The 19,467-nt window shown below is 50.0% G+C and overlaps 1 protein-coding gene across 1 annotated transcript; it reads left to right on the top strand.

Moving 5' to 3' along the window:
- Window positions 1-15,681: 15,681 nt before the first annotated feature.
- LOC147114976 (uncharacterized) lies at window positions 15,682-17,243 on the top strand. Its single transcript, XM_085993967.1, has 2 exons — window positions 15,682-15,910; window positions 16,070-17,243. Exons 1-2 carry the CDS (start codon window positions 15,682-15,684, stop codon window positions 16,738-16,740), a joined length of 900 nt encoding a protein of 299 aa, XP_085850093.1. The 3' UTR covers window positions 16,741-17,243.
- Window positions 17,244-19,467: the final 2,224 nt, after the last annotated feature.

Raw genomic sequence — 19,467 nt, 5'->3', positions numbered from 1 at the left:
GGAGGTGTTAAGTCCCAGCTCACTGAGCTTGTTGACAAGCTTGGAGGGGATAATGGTATTTGTAAAGTCTGTGGGTTGTTTAGTTAATTAATACACAGACTACCAGAGTAACTTAAAACAGGACTTTACTATTCGAAGGTCAGGGTGAATCTGCCCAATAAATCCTGACACAGCACTTATATACCGGTGTGGTCACCGTCGGTATTACAGTATACAGAAGCCAACAAAGTAGTGCAACACCTAAAGTAGTTCTCTTAAAGGTGGACAGTTACATACAATAGTTCTCTTAAAGGTAGACGGGTACATACACTACAATCCTCCCTTTTTAGCTTACAACATACTGATTCCCCATTAACATACATTATAACATATATACAACTTTATGCAAGACAGTTCACAGATTCAGTCTCTCTGGAGGTTTCCGGACTCTGTCCGGATAACGCCTCAGTGGTGTCATAACTCCCGGCGGGGTAGTAGGTGCTTCTGGCAAGGTCGATTCGGCTTGAAGGACAGTGTCAGGTTCATCTGATTCCAGTATTAGCAGATCGGAGGTAGGTGTTCTGGGTATCTCTGTCTCAACATTAACCGTGTAAGGTGGTGGAGTAGGTTGGCCATTTGTGGCTGACCCTATGATCTGGTCAACATGGCGCCTTATTATACTGTCCCCAATGTCCACCGTATACATCAACGGCCCTAGCCTTTTTCCAATAGTTCCAGGCTGCCATTTCTCGGTACGGTAGTCCCGGGCCAAAACTTGTTGACCTATCTGAAAAGATCTAGTTGGCCTTTCATTCATGCCCTGGAATTGCCGGTTCTCTACGTCCCTTCTGACGTTTGGCTTAAGCAAATCCAGCCGGCATCTTAGTCGTCTATTAAAAAACATCATGGCGGGAGTTTGATTTGTGACCGCATGTGTTGCATTCCTGTACGCCAACAAGAAGCTATCCACCTTATGTTGTAAGTTAATGGCTTCATTACCCATGGCCTTTATGGCCTTCTTGAAGGTCTGGACAAACCTTTCAGCCAATCCATTGGAGGCGGGATGGTATGGGGCTGACGTGTAGTGCTTAACCCCATTGCTCTTTAAGAATTTCTTGAATTCTTCGGACACAAATTGCGGTCCATTATCAGAACAGATCTGTTCCGGCAGCCCATTCCTAGCAAACATGGTCCTTAACACTGTGATGGTTTTTTCCGTGGTGGTGGTGGACATCTTTATTACCTCCGGCCACTTGGAGTGTGCATCCACCGCTATTAGAAACATTGAGTCCATAAATGGACCAGCAAAGTCGATGTGTACCCTTTGCCAAGGAGATGAGGGCCACTCCCATGGATGCAGAGGAGCCTGTGGTGGTGCGTTTTGGACCTTCTGGCATCCTAGACAGCTCTTAGTGATTTCTTCGATGTCTCCATCAATGCCTGGCCACCACACAAATGCTCTTGCTAGGTTCTTCATTTTCACTCCACCCAGATGTCCCTCGTGCAGCTCCTTTAACACCTTCTGTTGAAGTTTGGGTGGAATCACCACTCTAGATCCACACATCAGGGTTCCTCGACACACTGACAGCTGTTCTTTTCTCTGCGAAAATGCTGGCAGCGTTGGTTCGCCCTGTGCTGGCCATCCCTCCACCGTTAAATCATAGACTCGTGAGAGAGTCGGGTCATTTCTTGTTTCGTTTTCGATCATCGAATTTGTTACTGGTAGACATTCCACTATGGATGAGTGGAACATCTCTACCGGGTCCACTGTAGTCGCTTCTTCTACTATCGGCAATGGCAAGCGCGATAACCCATCAGCATTTCCATGCTGTTTGGACCTTTTGTATTCGATGTCATATTGGTGTGCCCCAAGTAACACGGACCACCTCTGTAACCTTTGCGCTGTCATGGTGGAAACGGCCTTGTTAGGGTTGAATATGGACACCAACGGCTGGTGGTCTGTCAGTAATGTGAACTTCTTGTCCTGCAGGTAATGATTGAATTTCTTTACGCCCCACACAAGGCTGAGGGCCTCCCTATCTATTTGAGCATAATTTCGCTCCGCGGAGGTCAATGATCGGGACGCGAATGCCACTGGCCTTTCCGAGCCATTTGGTAACTTGTGTGAAAGTACTGCTCCAATTCCATAGGGGGAAGCATCACAAGCTAGACGAAGAGGTAACGTTGGGTTGAAATGAGCCAACACTTCTTCAGAGGTAATCAACGCCTTGCTTCTGCGAAAGGCCTTTTTACATTCCTCACTCCACTTCCATGGTACTTCTTTCCGCAACAGAGCATTCAGCGGATGCAGCACCGTGGATAGATTCGGCAGAAACTTGTGATAATAATTAATCAACCCCAAGAATGATCTTAACTGTGATACATTTTCCGGAGCGGGGGCCTTCACGACAGCTTCTATCTTGTCAGGTGACTTGTGCAGCCCCTCTCGGTCAATGACATGACCGCAGTACGAGATCCGTTTTTGGAAGAACTCACATTTCTTGCGATTAACTTGAAGGCCATATTCCTTCAACCTAGTGAGCACCAGTTTCAAATTTGTGAGGTGTTCTTCCTCGTCTTCTCCCGTAATCAGGATATCGTCTAAGTAACACTGCGTGCTTGGAATTCCTTGTAATACCTGCTCCATGGCCCTCTGCCAAATTGCTGGAGCCGAAGCTACCCCAAAAACCAGTCTATTATAACGATACAAGCCTCTGTGTGTGTTGATGGTGAGGTACTGACGCGACTCTTCCTCGACTTCCATTTGTAAGTATGCCTGTGCCAGGTCTATCTTGGTGAAGTGTTTCCCTCCAGCCAACGAAGCAAAGATGTCTTCAATCCGCGGAAGCGGGTATTGTACCGTGTGAAGCACCGGATTCACTGTGATCTTGAAGTCTCCGCAGATGCGGACCTTCCCCGGTCCCCCTGGCTTGTTACTTGGTGAAGACTTCATGACGGGAACAATGGGCGTGGCCCACTCACTCCAGTCCACTTTTGACAGTACCCCTGATCGTTCAAGTTCTTCCAGTTCTGCCTCCACAGCAGGTCGTATCGCGTAAGGTACCGATCTGGCTTTGAAAAATTTTGGGCTTGCATGTTCTGCAATCTTAACCTTTGCTTTAATTCCTCGCAGTGTCCCCAGTCCTTGCTGGAATACCTCTTTAGCTTCGTCCAATATTCTGGACAACCGTTCAGGTTTGACATCTTCCTTTCCGGAATCTACCGTCATGGTGTTTAGTGAATGCCAGTCTCTCTTTATTTTCCTGATCCACTCCCGTCCCAGAAGTGGTGGACCTCCCTCAGGCAACACATACAGGTCCATCCTTTGGTGATCTTTGTCCTTGTATCTCACCTTGACTTCTATCTTTCCGATGGGGTATACTTTGTGCCCTGTGTATGTCTGCAATACTAGTTCCGTATCCCGTAGGGGAATATGCTTGAATAACTTTTTATAATCATGCTTATTCATGACCGTCAACGCCGATCCGGTGTCCACTTCCATTTTCACTTGGACTTTTGCAATCTGTAGTGTGATCCAGATAGCTTGTCGGTCAGCTTCATTACTCACATTGTGAATTCTCAGACTATCCAGTTCCTTGCAGTTGGAGTGTGAGTCCGAATTCTGTTCTTCCGGACTCTTCCTAGTCACCTCATGTACCTTCCTGTACCTCTTTTGTGGTGACTCATTATTGTTGGTCTTCTTTCCTGACCGGCATACCTTAGCTATGTGACCGAGCTTGCCACATTTCCTACATTCCTGGTTTTTAAACCAGCATTGGTTCTGGTTGTGTGTTGTCTTCCCACAACGATAGCATTTCGTTGTACCCGAAGTAATTTGCTGCACACTGAGTGCCGCTGCCTTTAGCTGCATTTCCGCCGTTCCTTTCGCTGCGGCTTCGTTCGATGCAGCAATAAGGACAGCCTTATCAAGTGTAAGATCGTTCTCTTCGAGCAGTCGTTTTTGTGTTTCTTCCTTCGACATTCCGCACACGAATTTGTCTCTGAGTGCCTCTGCCAGATTTTCCCTAAACTGACAGTGTTTCGCTAGCCTACGCAGTTCAATCAGGTACTCCCCGTTGCTTTCCTCTTTCCGTTGTGTTCTCGCGTAAAATTTTGATCGTTCCACTAACATCAGTGGTGCGGGGTTAAAATGATCCTTCAGGACAGCAACAATATCATCGAAAGTCTGATCCGCCGGTTTAGCTGGTGCTAGTAGATGCTTCAAGAGCCCGTATGTCTTCGCGCCCATCGAGTTTAGCAAGGTTATAGCTTTGTCATCTTCTTCTATTTTATTGGCCTCACCATAGATCTCAATGCGTTCCACATACGTGGCCCAGTCTTCTACCTCGGAATTAAAATCGTTGATGTTACCACGCTTAGGCATCTTCCTCTCTTCCTGATAACACCACGGATTATTTCTTTAAATTTTCTTTTTTTTTCTTCAAGATGGCGGTTCCCGCGAAAATGGCGGTTTCCCGCGCTTATCTTCTCTCCCCGCCCACTTCAATGGCGGTTCCCCGCTTCTGTCTTCTTCTCCGCCTAATGGCGGCTTCCCGCGTTTCTTCCCCTGGCGGGAGGGGTACACTTTCCCCACGGGCGACGGCCGCTGGCTCTCAGGTTCACAGCCTGCGCGTCGGCTTCAGTGCTTTCCCTTTTCTCGGCAGGGCAACCGGCGCTGGGTACACCCCGTTGACGGCGAACAGTTTCAGCCGCTGGGCTGGCTCTCGCTCAGTTCCCCTTGCTCGGGCTCTGTCTCTCTCCCGGCTCTACCGGCGCTGGGTACACCCCGTTGACGGCGAACAGTTTCAGCCGCTGGACTGGCTCTCGCTCAGTCTCCCTTGGTCGGCTCTGCCTCTCCCGCTCGCTCGGCTCCCAATCGCGCCTCCCAGCCCTCTCGCAGTCCGGTGCTTCCCTCCCCAGCTGCGGCTGAGTTTTTATATCTTCCCGCGCCTACGCTCCCGGTCGCAGCGCTTCGTGGCTTCGGTCGCTGCCCGGCCTTTTTCGCCGGTCGCGGTCTAGCTGTCTCACGACGCCGTTGCGTCCCCAGCCTGTCTGTACCGCGGCTTCCTTGCTCCACGCTGCCCCAGTCTCAGCGCCTCTGGGCCCGACTTCTGTCCGGCTCCTTTCCCCCTCGACCGTGGTCGAGTGCACCGCCCTTATCCTCCGGTTATTCTTTTTACTTTTCCCTTACTCACAGTCACCGTGGCCGGCTTGCTTCTCGTGCTGATCGGCTCACTCCTCACCATGGCAGAAGGGACAGTCAGTGCCTGTTGCTGATGGAAGTCTTTGTCTCTGAATTCTTCCTCCTTTCCAGCTCTGCAGACTCGAGTTTTCTCCCAGCAGAATGACGAGGGCGGTTGCCTCTTCTCGACGCTCGTTAACTGCTTTGGAAGTATTGTTGCCGCAGGGTACGATCGGACTCGTCGCCACTGTAAAGTCTGTGGGTTGTTTAGTTAATTAATACACAGACTACCAGAGTAACTTAAAACAGGACTTTACTATTCGAAGGTCAGGGCGAATCTGCCCAATAAATCCTGACACAGCACTTATATACCGGTGTGGTCACCGTCGGTATTACAGTATACAGAAGCCAACAAAGTAGTGCAACACCTAAAGTAGTTCTCTTAAAGGTGGACGGTTACATACAATAGTTCTCTTAAAGGTAGACGGGTACATACACTACAGTATTGAATGCTGAACTATAATCTATGAACAACATTCTCACATAGGTGTTCCTCTTATCCAGGTGTGATAAGGCAGTGTGCAATACAGTGGCGATGGCATCATCCCTAGATCTGTTTGGGCGGTAGGCAAATTGGAGTGGGTCCAGTGAGTCAGGTAGTAAGGAGTTGATGTGGGTTTTGACCAGTATCTCAAATCACTTCATGATGACAGAAGTGAGTGCTATGGGGCGGTAGTCGTTTAAACAGGTTACTTTTGTTTTTTTGGGGACTGGAATAACCAACGTCATCTTGAAGCGGGTGGGGACTACAGACTGGTACAGTGAATGGTTGAATATATCCGTAAACACGGCTGCCAGCTGGTCAGCGCATACTCTAAGGACATCCCCAGGGATTCCATCTGGACCGGGTGCTTTGTGGGTGTTCTCTCTCTTAAAAGTCTGTTTGGTCCCAGTGTTCCCGTTCAGGCCAAATTCCCATTCACACCAGCTTTTAAAAACAGATCAGATGCTTGAACTATTAATCACAAATGTAGTATCACAGCATTTATCTATCTGAATGTGACATTTCATTAAAATGTTGATAATAAAGAACTCAATGAAGTAATTTTCTGAAGGAGTCTTGAGGATTGGCAAATGTTAAGGCATATTGCAGATTACTGAATCTTTACATTCCTATTGGATGAGACAGCGGCTATTGATAAGCAGTAAAAGCCTGAGTTCTGATAAAAAGCTAATGTCCATGGTTCAATAACTACAATAATATCGATCTACCGAGTGTCAGAATTAATATTATAACATGCTTAATCTTAAAATGGGGCACTTTGGGGTAAAACTGAAAATAAAGGCTCTGCTAGGGAACAGTTATACTGCAACTTTTGCATTGATGCAATGTGGTCTCAGGATGCGAAAAGTGGTGGCATAGCTCAGGAGTTACCCGATCTGATACATGAGTGCATTAAATCCATGCGGTGTGAGACCCCACTGGAAGGTTTTCTGAATTCCCACCAGCTGCAGTATAACTCTAGCTCAGTCTAAAGGCACAGTTGGAGTAGTTAAGTAATCTGTTCGAACACTTGGGAATTTCTAAAACTTTGTAGCAAATTTTTTGAATGTTAAAACAAAATTAATAAAAATGAACATCAGAAAGATGTGAGCTCTGTGCATGTGTCAGAGCTGGTGCTAGTTAGATTTGTCCTGCCGCCTTAATCAACATTGAACATGATGCAAATGGGTTAAAGAAACTGCCATCTGATTGGGTTAACCAGTGGGTATTAGTCCACGGTAGAAACACACAAAATGGGCCTTTATCACACTTAATTACTGCTGGCTAACTCTTTCTGACATAATTTTCTTCAAATACAGCTTTCTGGCAGTAGTGACTTCTCTGTACTTTGTTTCTCCCCAATGGCTTTTAAGATCTCAGTTATATTTGAAGCTTACTGCTTCAAATTTAGTTAATGGCAATAACAACATTTTAGTATGTTGTATTTTATGTTTGTGTTGGAATAGGGAGCTTGGGCTGATTACACTATACAGCAGAGCCTTGGGGCAGGATTTTCATTGGGCTGTGGAGGCAGGATTGGAGGCGTGTGGGGGGTTAAAATTGCAAAAACTGGTGGGCGGGCCCAACCTCACCTCCAAGCAATTTTCATTAATTCGTGTCTAATAGTCCCGTCTCCGTCCCACCTCCAAGAGGCGGGATAGGCCATTAAGGCCCTTAACAAGCACTAAATTGCCTCTATAATGCCATTTTGCCTTTGCGATTTTAACCCTTTTCCCACGTGAAACACGCCTGTTCTGAAACACGACGGTGAAACCTGGCGGGAGCACAATTGGATTGCTGACTATCAGCTGCAGCTCAACCATTAAAGAGGAGATTTGATCAGCCATCATTTGCAGGTGGCAGGACTTTGTTGTCCCAGGTCTGGGGGAACTTTTAGAAGGCATAACCACAGCTGTGGAAGTTTGGAGCCTGATACCCATCTCCAGTGTGACCTCCTGGGAAACCCCTCTCGCCACCTTCACAGAGCGCTTCCTCAACTGGATAGATCAGGTGAAGCCCTGCAGTACCAGAAGCATGGGAGCCATTTATTTCCTTCCCTTCTGGACATTAGATGAGGACGAAGACCAGCCACTGCACCAGCAGAACTAGGAACAACAGCAGCACCAACAGCAGCAGCACCAACTGCAGCAGCAACAACAGGAGCGCCAAGCTGCTGCTCACCCACCTGAAGCTGCACAGGCCAGAAGGGGCCAGCGCATGGAAGCCCATCGGCGCAGGAGATACCCCCCAAACAGGGTCTACAGACACAGGGTCAGCTACCTCAACATGTCTGAGCAGCAGTGCCAAAGGCGGCTCCGACTTTCGCGAGGTAGTGGGTGACATCTGCGCAATGCTGCAACAAGACCTGCAGGCCAGAGGACAAGGTGGATAACCCTTACCAGTGGCCGTCAAAGTCACCACCGCACTCAACTTTTTTGCCTCAGGCTCATTCCAGGGATCAGCAGCAGACATCAGCGGCATCTCCCAGGCAGCCGCATACACTTGCATCACGCAGATAACCGATGCCCTCTTTGCCATCGCGCACAATCACATCCATTTCACCAAGGATCAAGCAAGTGTCATGGCGCGTGCGGTTGGATTAGCTCATCTGGCAGGCTTTCCAAGTGTGCAGGGCATCGTTGACTGCACACTTGTGGCCCTTAAGGCACCCCATCACAATCCTGGTATTTTTGTCAACCGCAAGGGCTTCCACTCCCTTAATGTTCAGCTGGTGTGTGACCACAAGAAGGAAATTTTGCATGTTTGTGCCAAGTACCCTGGCAGTTGCCATGACTCCTTCATACTGTGCCAGTCTAGTGTGCCTCTGCTATTCAGTCCGCCAGACCAACTTAACGGATGGCTGCTTGGAGACAAGGGCTATCCCCTGAAGACGTGGCTAATGACACCGTTGAGGAGCCCATCCAACGAAGCTGAGGAGAGCTACAACTCCAGCCACATGTCCACCAGAGCCATAATTGAGCAAACCATCGGTTTGCTGAAGATGCGCTTCAGATGCCTGGATAGATCAGGTGGAGCCCTGCAGTACTCAGCAGCCAGGGTCTCCAAAATCATCGTGGTTTGCTGTGCAATTCACAACATGGCACAGCGTCGTGGCTTGCAGATTCCTGAGGGCCAAGTGGCTCGTCACATATCCTCCTCAGATGAGGAGGAGGAAGAGGAGAGCGAAAACGAACATCTTGCAGAGGCCCATCAACCAGCGGCAGCAGTATGCAAGAACATTGCTGCCCGGGATGCAAGGAACACACTCATCTTGGCCAGATTTGCTTAGCCTAGCCAATCAAGCACTTTTGCCTCGCAGCTTCTTACCTGAGCATCGACAATGGCCAAGGACCAGCGGATTCCTAGCAATTTGACCACCATACTGACAATTGCAAGTAATCCTAAGCCCTCAATTTGAAAGTCCCATTCGCGAAATGACGCATGCCACAACTACAGCAGTAGCCATCAGATTTTTTATTTACATTATTCATCTGATGGCTTTTTCACAGGAAACATGAAATTTCACCCAAGTGACTACCCTTGTGACTATTTGTGCAGTATCTTTCTCTTACATGTGCTCCTACATGGTGCTTCCCCTGTGGCTTCAGCAGATGTGAAGGCCCCTTGCTCACTTTCTTGCTGCTCCTGTCTCGACACCTTTGGCGGGCGTCCTCTGGGGTTGCAAACCTGTGAGGGCTCGGCAACAGTCTGCTGCTCCTGTGGCTGTGCAGGGGTTGAGACGCCGATCTCAGTTGGGTGTGGACACTGGTGGGGCTCTGACCAAGGGCACTGCAGTGGCATGGAAGTGTCAGTGCTTGGAGAGGAGCCCCCACTTCCTTGATGTCTGCCACCAACTTCCCTCTCATGGGTCAGGTCCCCCTCAGCACTTGCAAGTGGCTTGAGAGCACCTTGCTGCACATCAGGGGGGCCATGGGGACCCGTATCTGCACTGGCAGTCCTACTCAGAAGGATTTCCATGAAGGTCTGGTTTCTCTGTTCAATAGATGACCATTGCTCCTCCAGAGATGTCATTCTATTCTGAACACTCACCATGTTTTCTGCACTCTGGCGACTTATCACCTCCATGGGGGTTGCCATCCTTTCCATGATGATGCGTTCATGCGCCAGTGACTCCACAAAAGCTCTGCTCATGTTCGCTATGGACTCCTCCATTCGCTCCACACTCGCAGTGACCCTGGAGATAAAACCTGCCAGAGACTCCTGCATCTGTTCCTGGAGTTCCAGCACCGCTGACCTTATGGATGGACCCAGAGGCAGAGGGTCGACATGCAGCTGAGCCGAGCTGGCAGAGTCCTGCGCCCTCCGACTAGGACTCTCCACTGCTGTCCCTGTCTCCACAATCTGCTGATGCTCACTTGTGAGCTGTGATACACCAGGTGACAACACTACTCTATGTCCCGAAGGTCCCATCGAGGTGAGTGTGTCTGCGCTGGTGCTGGGTGCGCTGAATTCTGCTGACGCTGCGCCCTCAGAGGTTGCAGCTTCCTCTGAGGAGTCTTGAGGCTGATGCTCTTCCTCCTGGCTAGTGGGGATGGGTGCTTGCGATGGTCCTGTGGAGGAGTAAAGGAAAGAGTCAGAGATGGGATGCCAAGGTTACATGCACATTGCATACTGCAATGAGGTGGCAAGACCAAGGGCCCTCCCTGTGTGTTGTCAGTTGTTTTCATAGCATCACAGTGATAGGGAGTTTGAGGGCTGCATAGTCGAATAGTTTGACCATAGAGAGAGAGGGAATGGGTAAGGGTGCATGGATGTCAGTGTCAAGTGGGATGTGGAGGAAGAGATTGCTAAAGCTGAGTGCTGGTAAGGAAAGGTAATGGGGATCAGATTGAGGGTGATGGGAAATTCATAGTCACTTTTCCAGTGCGCAGAAGGTCATGAAATCTCTTCCTGCACTGAATCCAGGTTCTCCGGGTTATTGATAATGAGTTGACCTCCTCTGCCACCTGGATCCACACAGCCTTGGTCTGCTGGGGAGGCTTCTTCCTCCCTGAAGAAGGGAACAGCACCTCTTTATGAGCTCTTCCTCCCTCAACTAAAGCCTGCAAGGCAACGTCATCAAACCTGGGAGCAGACCTAGGTCTCTCACTGGTCATTCTGCCTCCAGGTCCCTCTGACATGAAAGGCCAAAAGGTTGGCAGTCTGCAGAAGAAGCAAGGCTTGTTGCAGACCTTAAATGCAGCAGCAATGATGGCGTCATCGGAGGCGACGTTCAGAATGGAAAAACTAATTTGACATGGGTTCCCACATGTTGGAACTCAATTGGCCAATGAAGTTAAAATCGCATCAATCTCCCACATTGATTTAGATTCGGGTGGATAACACGAAATGCGGATTACACAATCCCAGCCCGCCCCTGAATTAAAATCCAGCCCTTGCAATTTAATCAGCGCAGACACTGGAATTTTCTTTGTTACCACATTATGCAAATCTAAGTAAGGTGTCTACATCTGTATTATTATTTCATCAACATGAGTAAATTGAAACACAGTTTAGTATAATTTCAAATTGGGTACCTTCCACTTTGTTTATTTTTGTTACTGTACCTTTGGTGAAAGATGTTGTACAGCAGTATCACTGCAGTGAGTGTGCACAAGCAGTTGAAGAGCTACTCACAAGACCAATGGAAACTATCTGCTTTCTCTGTGGTGTAACTGTATGATTATAACAGTAAACAACAGTGAACTCTAGCAGGAATGCTCATTAATTACACATCTGATGTGCCAACCAAAATGCCTCTTTTAACTTCTTTCAAATGACAGGCAAATTCAGCTACTTGATAACGTTAGTCTCTGGTCAATTTATAGAAATGTAAAAACTGTATCAGTTGATCATTGCTGCACTGATGATAATAACAATGTTGAACCTAGTCTTTAAAGGGGTGGTGTTGCCGTGGAAACATGTCTTGTCTTTGCCCTGTTTATACACTGGGGTGAGTACAATGACGTGATAGATAATGCAGTGACTTTGTTGCATCTGTTACAATTTTTTTTTAGCTGCTTTAGTCTTCCTAGTCTGTGATTATTGCCTTCCTTTGGTGTATTTCTTTACTTTGTTAAACCTCAAATACATCCTGTATAAAAACAATTCATTTTAGTTGCAAATGTTCCAAATATTTATTAATATATTTTACAAAATTAATAATGAAAAGTATTTAATGCAAACTCATGTTTAAGTAAGTTCAAACCAAAAACAGTGTAAAGTTTTGGACACAAGCACTGCCTAGTTTATAATTGGATATCATGCAAAATATTACATTTATCAAAAATGGAATTCCCACTCAAACACATCTACATTTCTTCTCTTAATTACTCTTGGTAGGAGTATATTTACCTCTGATCTCATTCTATGTCTTTCAATCCCAGACATTCTCCTCATGCCACTGGCTCTTCCCATATCTTCCATTATACTTTTGGTATCTCCCGTGTTCCACTCCATGCTTCTGATACCCATTGACTGATGCACTTTGCGTATCAACCACCACAATGCTCTCTAGGCCATCAGGCCTTCCCATATTTTAATTTTAATATATTTTGAGAATTAGCTCAAAATAACATTAATAAAAATTAGAACCACCATCTGCACAGATATCAGCTTTATCATACCACTTTTCTGGTCATCACAATATTTTGTCTGGCGATACTTCAGAAGTTTATTCTTAATACCTCGAAAACAGATGTGATGAAATCAGCGTAAATTTTCAGAGATCCAACAACACCAGTGGGACCTTGTATTCTGCAGGTGAAATTGGGCATGTAACCTTGCTTGCCCGAAGCATTGCACACTTAATTTTATGAGGCACCATTTGGTCCCATTTTAGAAGCTGTAGTATAGGCATGCATGGGTCTCATATACATATTTAAATAAAGGCAAGAAGGTCCTCTGCTGAATTTCATGACATCAGGCGAGGCTCTGTCCAGAACATGAGCACGGGAATTCGGGGAAGCTCACACTGAAGTAGGCCTCTTAAAGCAAGAAGGTAAGTTTTTTTTGTGTGGTTTGAATTTTCCTTTGCTGAATTTTGTCCTGTTCATAAGTTGATTTTTCAGGGAATTCCTACATTTTTATTTTTTTCTCCCCATCAATAGTTTTCATTGTTACTGTAGAATGGCTTTGACATGACAACTTATAAAGAGGTGAGGACAGGCATTCCTCTGGAGTTTCAAACATGCTGCGTAACTGAGATGATGAAGAGGCGTTTGTGAGGGGTCAAAAAATGCAAATGGAACAATCCCTGAGGTGTTCTAGCCATAAGCATAATTACCCTAGTGCCTGCACTGCCTCCTGTGTTCTCTGCCTCCACTTCACAAGACAGCTTGCCACAGAGTTGTACCATCTACTACACAACAATCTGCGTGCAATATCTAGATCAGGAACAGTGCTTCCCAGATAAGGTTATCACATAATGAAGCTTTCCTGTTAGCACATCCTTCCAAGTCACCCCAGGAGGCATCTGGCACACCAGGCAGTCCATAGTGCACACATGTGTCAGAAGAGGCCCAGACATTCCTTGTGAGGTCCTGTTCTTCCTGGGCCAACAAAGTAATATTTAACTTACCGTACAGAGCCTCTTTATCCTGCAGACCAGGTTTTACTGAGCGGGGTGGCTGCCGTGGGTGTGCCACTCAGTCAATGATTAAAGCGCCATTGGAGTTCTATGGATGTCGTAGGACTCTAATTTGCATAAATGCACAATGCTTTTCAGACGAGTGCTTCAGCCATTTGAAACAGCAGCAGTATTGAAATCATCACAGGTTGGGAATGAAGTGGGAAATTGACCCACACCAGCTCTGCCCGGATTCTGCTAGGCAGGTAGAGTTAAAATTCCGCCTTTGGCTGCCACCAATATCTTCAAAAGAAATGTGCCATGCGGCTCAGGCACAGTAAAAGAGTGTGTACAAAAGGACAATGGCTATACATAATGCTTTCAATGCTATCTCCCAGAGGGTGAATACATTTCCATTTTATTCTTGTGCTGTAGTTAATAGGCCCCACAAGTAATGTGTGTGCCTAATCGGGTATGATCCAATTTCTAGCCCAATGACTGCAAATTAGTTCTTTTGAAAAGGATAATTATTTGAATGATTTCTGTACTTTTCTTTGAATGCATATATATTCATCAGTCACATTATATTTAGCAACACTTTATCTTATCACCCATCAGTATGTGGAATAGGGGTGGGAGCACAGTTGTCCTAATTTAAGTAATCCATTCAGTTCTTTGGGGGAAGTAGGGAAAAAACTTGGGGGCAAATTGGGTGCCTTTGCACCTCTCGTTAGCACCCCGGGGGCGCTAACGGGGCGTAAATGGCTTTGCGATCAGGCACGGTGCTGATATCGACTCGCGCCATATTCGGCGGGAGTTTTGCAGCAGCACCACAGCGTTGCGCCCCGATCTCCTTTGCCCGGAGATCGTGACGTCATCGCCATGTGCATCACCCCGGACCCGAAATTGACTTCCGCCCCCTGCAGCAGCTCCAGTTGTAAACACTGACAGCTACAGGAGGCATGCATCGGGCGACCGGCCGCTTCGGGGGCAATGATTAAAGGCAAGGTATCCGAGGTAAATTAACAAAAAACTTACCTTTCTTGTACCAGTTTTTTTTGCGTGTTCCTGCTTGCGATTGATCACTCTGCTTGAGTGCTGGGCTGATCGCGCGGGATCGCGGCTGCCTTGGTGGTCCAGATAGGTAATTTTTCTATTGCAGAGCCTGCAACGATGGCCCTTCCCTTTACGGGAGGGAAGGAGCCTTTGAACGCGGCAGTGCTGCATGGCCCAGTGGGCAGGGCTGCTGAAGTCTCCGCCCTGCCTGCTGCCGATTGCGCTCCTAGAAGGAAGTGGAGCGCAAAACCGAATTTTTTAAAAGTTTAGAAACATTAGCGCCTGATGCTAATTTTCTCAACTTTTAAAAATTAGCGCCCCAAATGGGGCTATAATGAATTTCTCCCCCATTAATTATTATTAAAAGGCTTTGGCCTAGAATTTCAGTATAGCCAGTTTTGGGGCGCTAACGTTAGCGCCCGCCCGAAGTTAGCGCCCGCCCCAAAGTTGCGCCCCCTTGCCGGAAATTCAGTGGCTTCGCCCTAAGAGGTTGCTGGAGCGCTAAAAGAGGCGTTCCACTACTATCTTTAGGCGCTAAGCCGGCGGTGCAGAGGGATAGCGCCGAGGCGGGGCGCAGCGCGGGTGCGGTCATTTTTTGATTGACAGCAGACCCCGTGGTGCCGACCAGCTCTTAAAGGGGGAAGGGACAATTTGGTCTGCTGCCACGCCCTGCACACTGCAGCTTTGCAAATAGGCCTCAACACTGCTGCTCAGCCCCAGGGAGTCATGGCAACGCCAGAGAAGGCCCGTGAGCGTGCCCTGCGCTTCTCAGAGCGTGATCTGGAAATAATGGTGACAGCTCTGGAGAAGAGGCGCAGGATCTTGTTCCCAGAGACTGGGAGGAATCCGAACCACCAAGAATACACCAGAGCCTGGAAGCAGATCGCCAACAGGGTGACGTTCACCGGCGATGCCCCCAGGACCCACAAACAATGTCGGAAAAAATACAACGACCTGACCAGGATTGTCAGGGTGAGTACCCTTTCCAGTCTCCTCCTCATTCTTGCATGTACACCTGACATGATGGGCAAAGGGAGCTGAAAGTCCTAATGGCCAGCCCTCAGCCAGCAGCTTTGGGACAGTCATGAGCATCAATTGCCCATTCTGCACTCTACACTCTGGCCAAGCTATTCCACCATGGGAGGCAGTGCACAGTACATCAGGGCTACACTCTGGCCAAGCTATTCCACCATGGGAGGCAGTGCACAGTACATCAGGGCTACACTCTGGCCAAGCTATTCCACCATGGGAGGCAGTGCACAGTACATCAGGGCTACACTCTGGCCAAGCTATTCCACCATGGGAGGCAGTGCACAGTACATCAGGGCTACACTCTGGCCAAGCTATTCCACCATGGGAGGCAGTGCACACTACATCAGGGCTACACTCCGTACTTACAGCCCGTCCTTTCTCTTGCAGACTAAAGTTGCCTATAATCGCCAGGCCCGTGCCAGGACCAGGGGAGGCCGCGCCAAGCTGCAGAAGCTCACTCGCCTGGAGGAGCGCGTGTGTGGGCTCATGGGAGCCCGGCTGATCGTGCCCACAGCGTGCGGAGTAGCCGACCCTCCACTGCCCGGCAATGGTAAGGACCTCGCCTTTTGGCCCTCTCGCGTCGCACTTGCGCATCCAAGCTACCTCCTTTGCCACTGTCCCACCAATGCGCTGAATGCCACCAGTCCTAACTCCCTCGCTGACGCCGTCTCCTCACTCTGAAGCTACTCTTGTGCATTCCTGCTTTCAGCTGGTGACGACCAGGACCCTGAAGCTGCCAGTGACAGCCCCTCCGAGCAGGAGGAGGAGGAGGAGGAGGAGGAGCAAGAGCAAGCCGGACCATCAGGGGAACACTCAGGTCCCGCAGGAGAGGACGAAATGATTGACACGTCCTCACTGGACGAGTGCCTGGACCAACTGTCGCAGGGGATTGCAGCTTCTGGGACCAGTGGCGTCCAGCCACCCAGGAGCCCTGCGCGTGGGCCGCGGCCTTCCCCCCAAAGGGGGGAAGGATCAGAGGGGAGTGCAGTTGATCGGGACACTCGCCGCCACCAACGTGGCAAGGTTCCCCTAGTTCGGTCCCCTGCTCCCCAGCGGGAGAGTCCCGACTCCAGTCCGGACACCTTCACCTCGGAGGAGGCGCGGAAGCTGGACAAGATGGCCGAGGATTCGGACCGGCGCCACACGGAGCTCATGCGCGTGGTGGGGCGCATGCCTGAGGCCATCGAGTCGCTGGCGACCAGTGTGCGCGAGTTCGGGGCATCAACTGCTGCGAGTGGCCGCATGCTCACTGATGCCGTCAAGTCCCTGGCAGGTGTGATGCGGGCGCACACCAGGACAACAGGGGCACTCACTGCTGCCACATGCGCTGTCTCAGGCAGGCATCGCCAGGGCACCCACCGCGCTGCAGCATCCCAGTGAGCCGCCCCTCGGCTGATTGGTGCGGATCCTGCAGTGCGGGCCCGGCCGAGTGCCAGCGCGCCACAGGACCAGCCAGCGCATCCCAGACGCCAGCTTGCCCACATTGCGCCATCCGTCGCCGCCACTCCCCCACTGGGGCGTCAAGGGCAAGCAGCTGGAGCTGATGTTGGCCAGGCTCAGGTGCGCCACTCAGCAGCCGGCCCCTCGAGGCCCAAAGGCCGTGTAGGCCGCCCCCCAACGGCATCTGGCGGAAGGACATCTGAGCCTCAGGCGCCTTCCCCCAGCCTCGCAGCAGCCACTGGGCAGAGCTTGCGAAGGAGCAGCAGGCCGGGCAGGGGAGGCAAAAGGCTGGACAAGGTCTCGCCCTCGCGGGCCACTCAGTAGAGGGTGTGGTCAGCTTTCGTTTTATATGGCGGTGGCCATCTTTCTTTTGCCCATGGTTGTTTGGTTCGTGGGCTTATTTTTTGCGTTAAGGCCGAGGTTGAGGCCAGGTTTGTACAAATGTGGAGTTACTCCTCCCCAGTTTGTGGGAGTGAGTCGTTTGTTGGGCTTTTTGTGGGGCCCGTTGATTGTTTTTGGGGATTCATGTGGGAAGGGGTTTTCATTTGTGTGTAATAAATAATTATCTTTATTCATACAGTCTCCATGGTTGTTCTTGTTAGTGTTTGTTGGCTTCGCTGGCTGAGGGCTTGCGGAGCGGCTGCATTCATCTTCCCTCATGGCCACAAGGCATTCCCTGACAGGGGGCTTAGAAGTACCGTGTAATAAGGTGGCGTCGCGCGGCCCTTGGCCCTGGTCGCTCCCTCCTGGGAACGTACTCCTGCTCCTCCTCCTCCTCCTCCTGCTCCTCCTCCTGAGGTGCTGCTCCAACGTCAGGTGGCAGTGCCCGAGTCCTGCGGATAGCCAGGTTGTGTAGCATGCAGCAAACTACCACAAATTGGGAGACCCGGTCCGGCGAATACTGCAGAGCTCCTCCGGAGCGATCAAGGCAGCGGAACCGCTGCTTGAGGACCCCAATAGTTTGCTCGATGATGTTGCGGGTGGTTTGATGGCTCTCGTTGTATGCCTCTTCAGCAGCGGTCCTGGGCGCGCGGAGCGGGGTCATGAGCCAGGTACACAAAGGATAGCCTTTGTCCCCGAGTAGCCATCCTCTTGGGGGAGGCTGTGCCTCGAACATGTCATGCACAGTACTCTGCCGCAGGATAAACGCATCGTGGCTGCTGCCTGGAAAGCTGGCATTGACAGCCATGATGCGCTGCTTGTGGTCACACACCAGCTGCACATTCAGAGAATGGTAGCCCTTCCTGTTGCGAAACTGCTCGCCATGCTCCAGAGGGGCCCGCAAAGCCACATGCGTACAGTCAATGGCGCCCTGCACCAAGGGGAAGTCCCCGAGTCTTGAAAATCCCAATGCGCGCTGATGCTGGCTCTCCAGGGCCATGGGGAAGGAGGTGAATTGGCTTCTCCTTCTGAACAGTGCTTCGGTCACCTGGCGGATGCAGCGATGCGCGCCGTACTGGGAGATGTTCGCTATGTCCCCAGCAGCGGATTGGAAGGAGCCGATGGCATAGAAGTTCAATGCCACCGTCACCTTCACTTCCACCGACAGAGACGTCCTGCACCTGAGCTTTGGACGCAGATCTCTGCGAAGCAGGTGGCAGATCTCTGCAACCACCTCCTTTCGGAATCGGAGCCTTCTAACACATCGCGCGTCAGTCATGTTGAGGTAGGAGCGCTGCTGGCGGTATAGCCTGACTGGGTAAGGCCTACGTGGCCGACGCCTGTAGCCCCCTCTGCCTCTAGCCAGGGCTGCCCCTCTCACAATGCGTCTGCGAGCCCTACGGACATGGCGCTGCAGCTCCGCGTTGGCACCCCATGCAACCCCCATCAAATCCTGGCAAACACTCAAATTTCCAAAAGGCCACTTGCAGCGCTCTGGCCTGAGTCCAAAAATACCTGAGCTGTTGCTGCTTGAAACCAGTTAGCTATCCTCCTTGTTGTGTGTCCAGAAATGCGTTGCACAAGAGTGTTTGCTGCAAAATGGCTGGTCTTTATACTGGAGGGTACGTCCCCTTTAATTTGCGCCCCCCAGGGCCCGCGCTGGTTGTGTTGCGTTCCTTTTTTCAAACGCTCCGGCCGCCAGCCGCACAATGGGGCGGTCCGACTGAAGTTTGGAATCGGGGCGGCCAAAGGGCGTTGCACGAGGATGTGACGTCATTTTCTGCGCGCGCATCCGGGCGGGCGCTAAACTTTGCGCCGGCGCTGACGGCCAACTTAATTTGGGGCAAGGCGCAAACTGCGCTGCGCCCGGGCGCTACACGCATAGCGCCCGAAATTCACTTCTCTTAAGGCGCTAACTGCTGGCGCAAGCAACTGAAATTCTAGGCCTCTGTACTAGTGGTAGGACAGTAACAAAGAACCAATGTGCCACGGAATGGTTGCAAACAGCTAAACCTGATATTAAAAGACAATTTTAGAAATTTCAGGGAAAAAAGATAAATTGACACATTCATCCCATTTCTACGTATAAGATTCGCAGATTCTGATAATCTTCTAAAACTTTTTCAGAAAGCACCGGGGGAAAAATTCGGTACCTTAGTGCCTCCCGTTAGTGGCAGCAGATGGCGCTAACGGGGCGCTAGAGCATTATCGCCGGGGCAAGGCAAATTCCGCCCATCCCACAGCGCTGCCGCTAACAGTTATTGCCGGGAGCTTCAACGCCAGGTG

This window comes from Somniosus microcephalus, chromosome 7, assembly GCF_052327205.1.
Source record: "Somniosus microcephalus isolate GS21.2 chromosome 7, FLI_Smic_1.0, whole genome shotgun sequence".
NCBI lineage: Eukaryota > Metazoa > Chordata > Chondrichthyes > Squaliformes > Somniosidae > Somniosus > Somniosus microcephalus.
The sequence above is the reverse complement of the archived record's forward strand: the minus strand, read 5'-3'. Positions and strand labels throughout refer to the sequence as shown.

What these genes read in the sequence shown, in the direction of transcription:
- LOC147114976 (XM_085993967.1), top strand. Translation starts at nt 15,682, where the DNA reads ATGGGAGGCAGTGCACACTACATCAGGGCTACACTCCGTACTTACAGC. An exon ending in CCCTCCACTGCCCGGCAATG is followed by an intron (nt 15,911 to 16,069) that starts GTAAGGACCTCG and finishes TCCTGCTTTCAG; the next exon opens with CTGGTGACGACCAGGACCCT.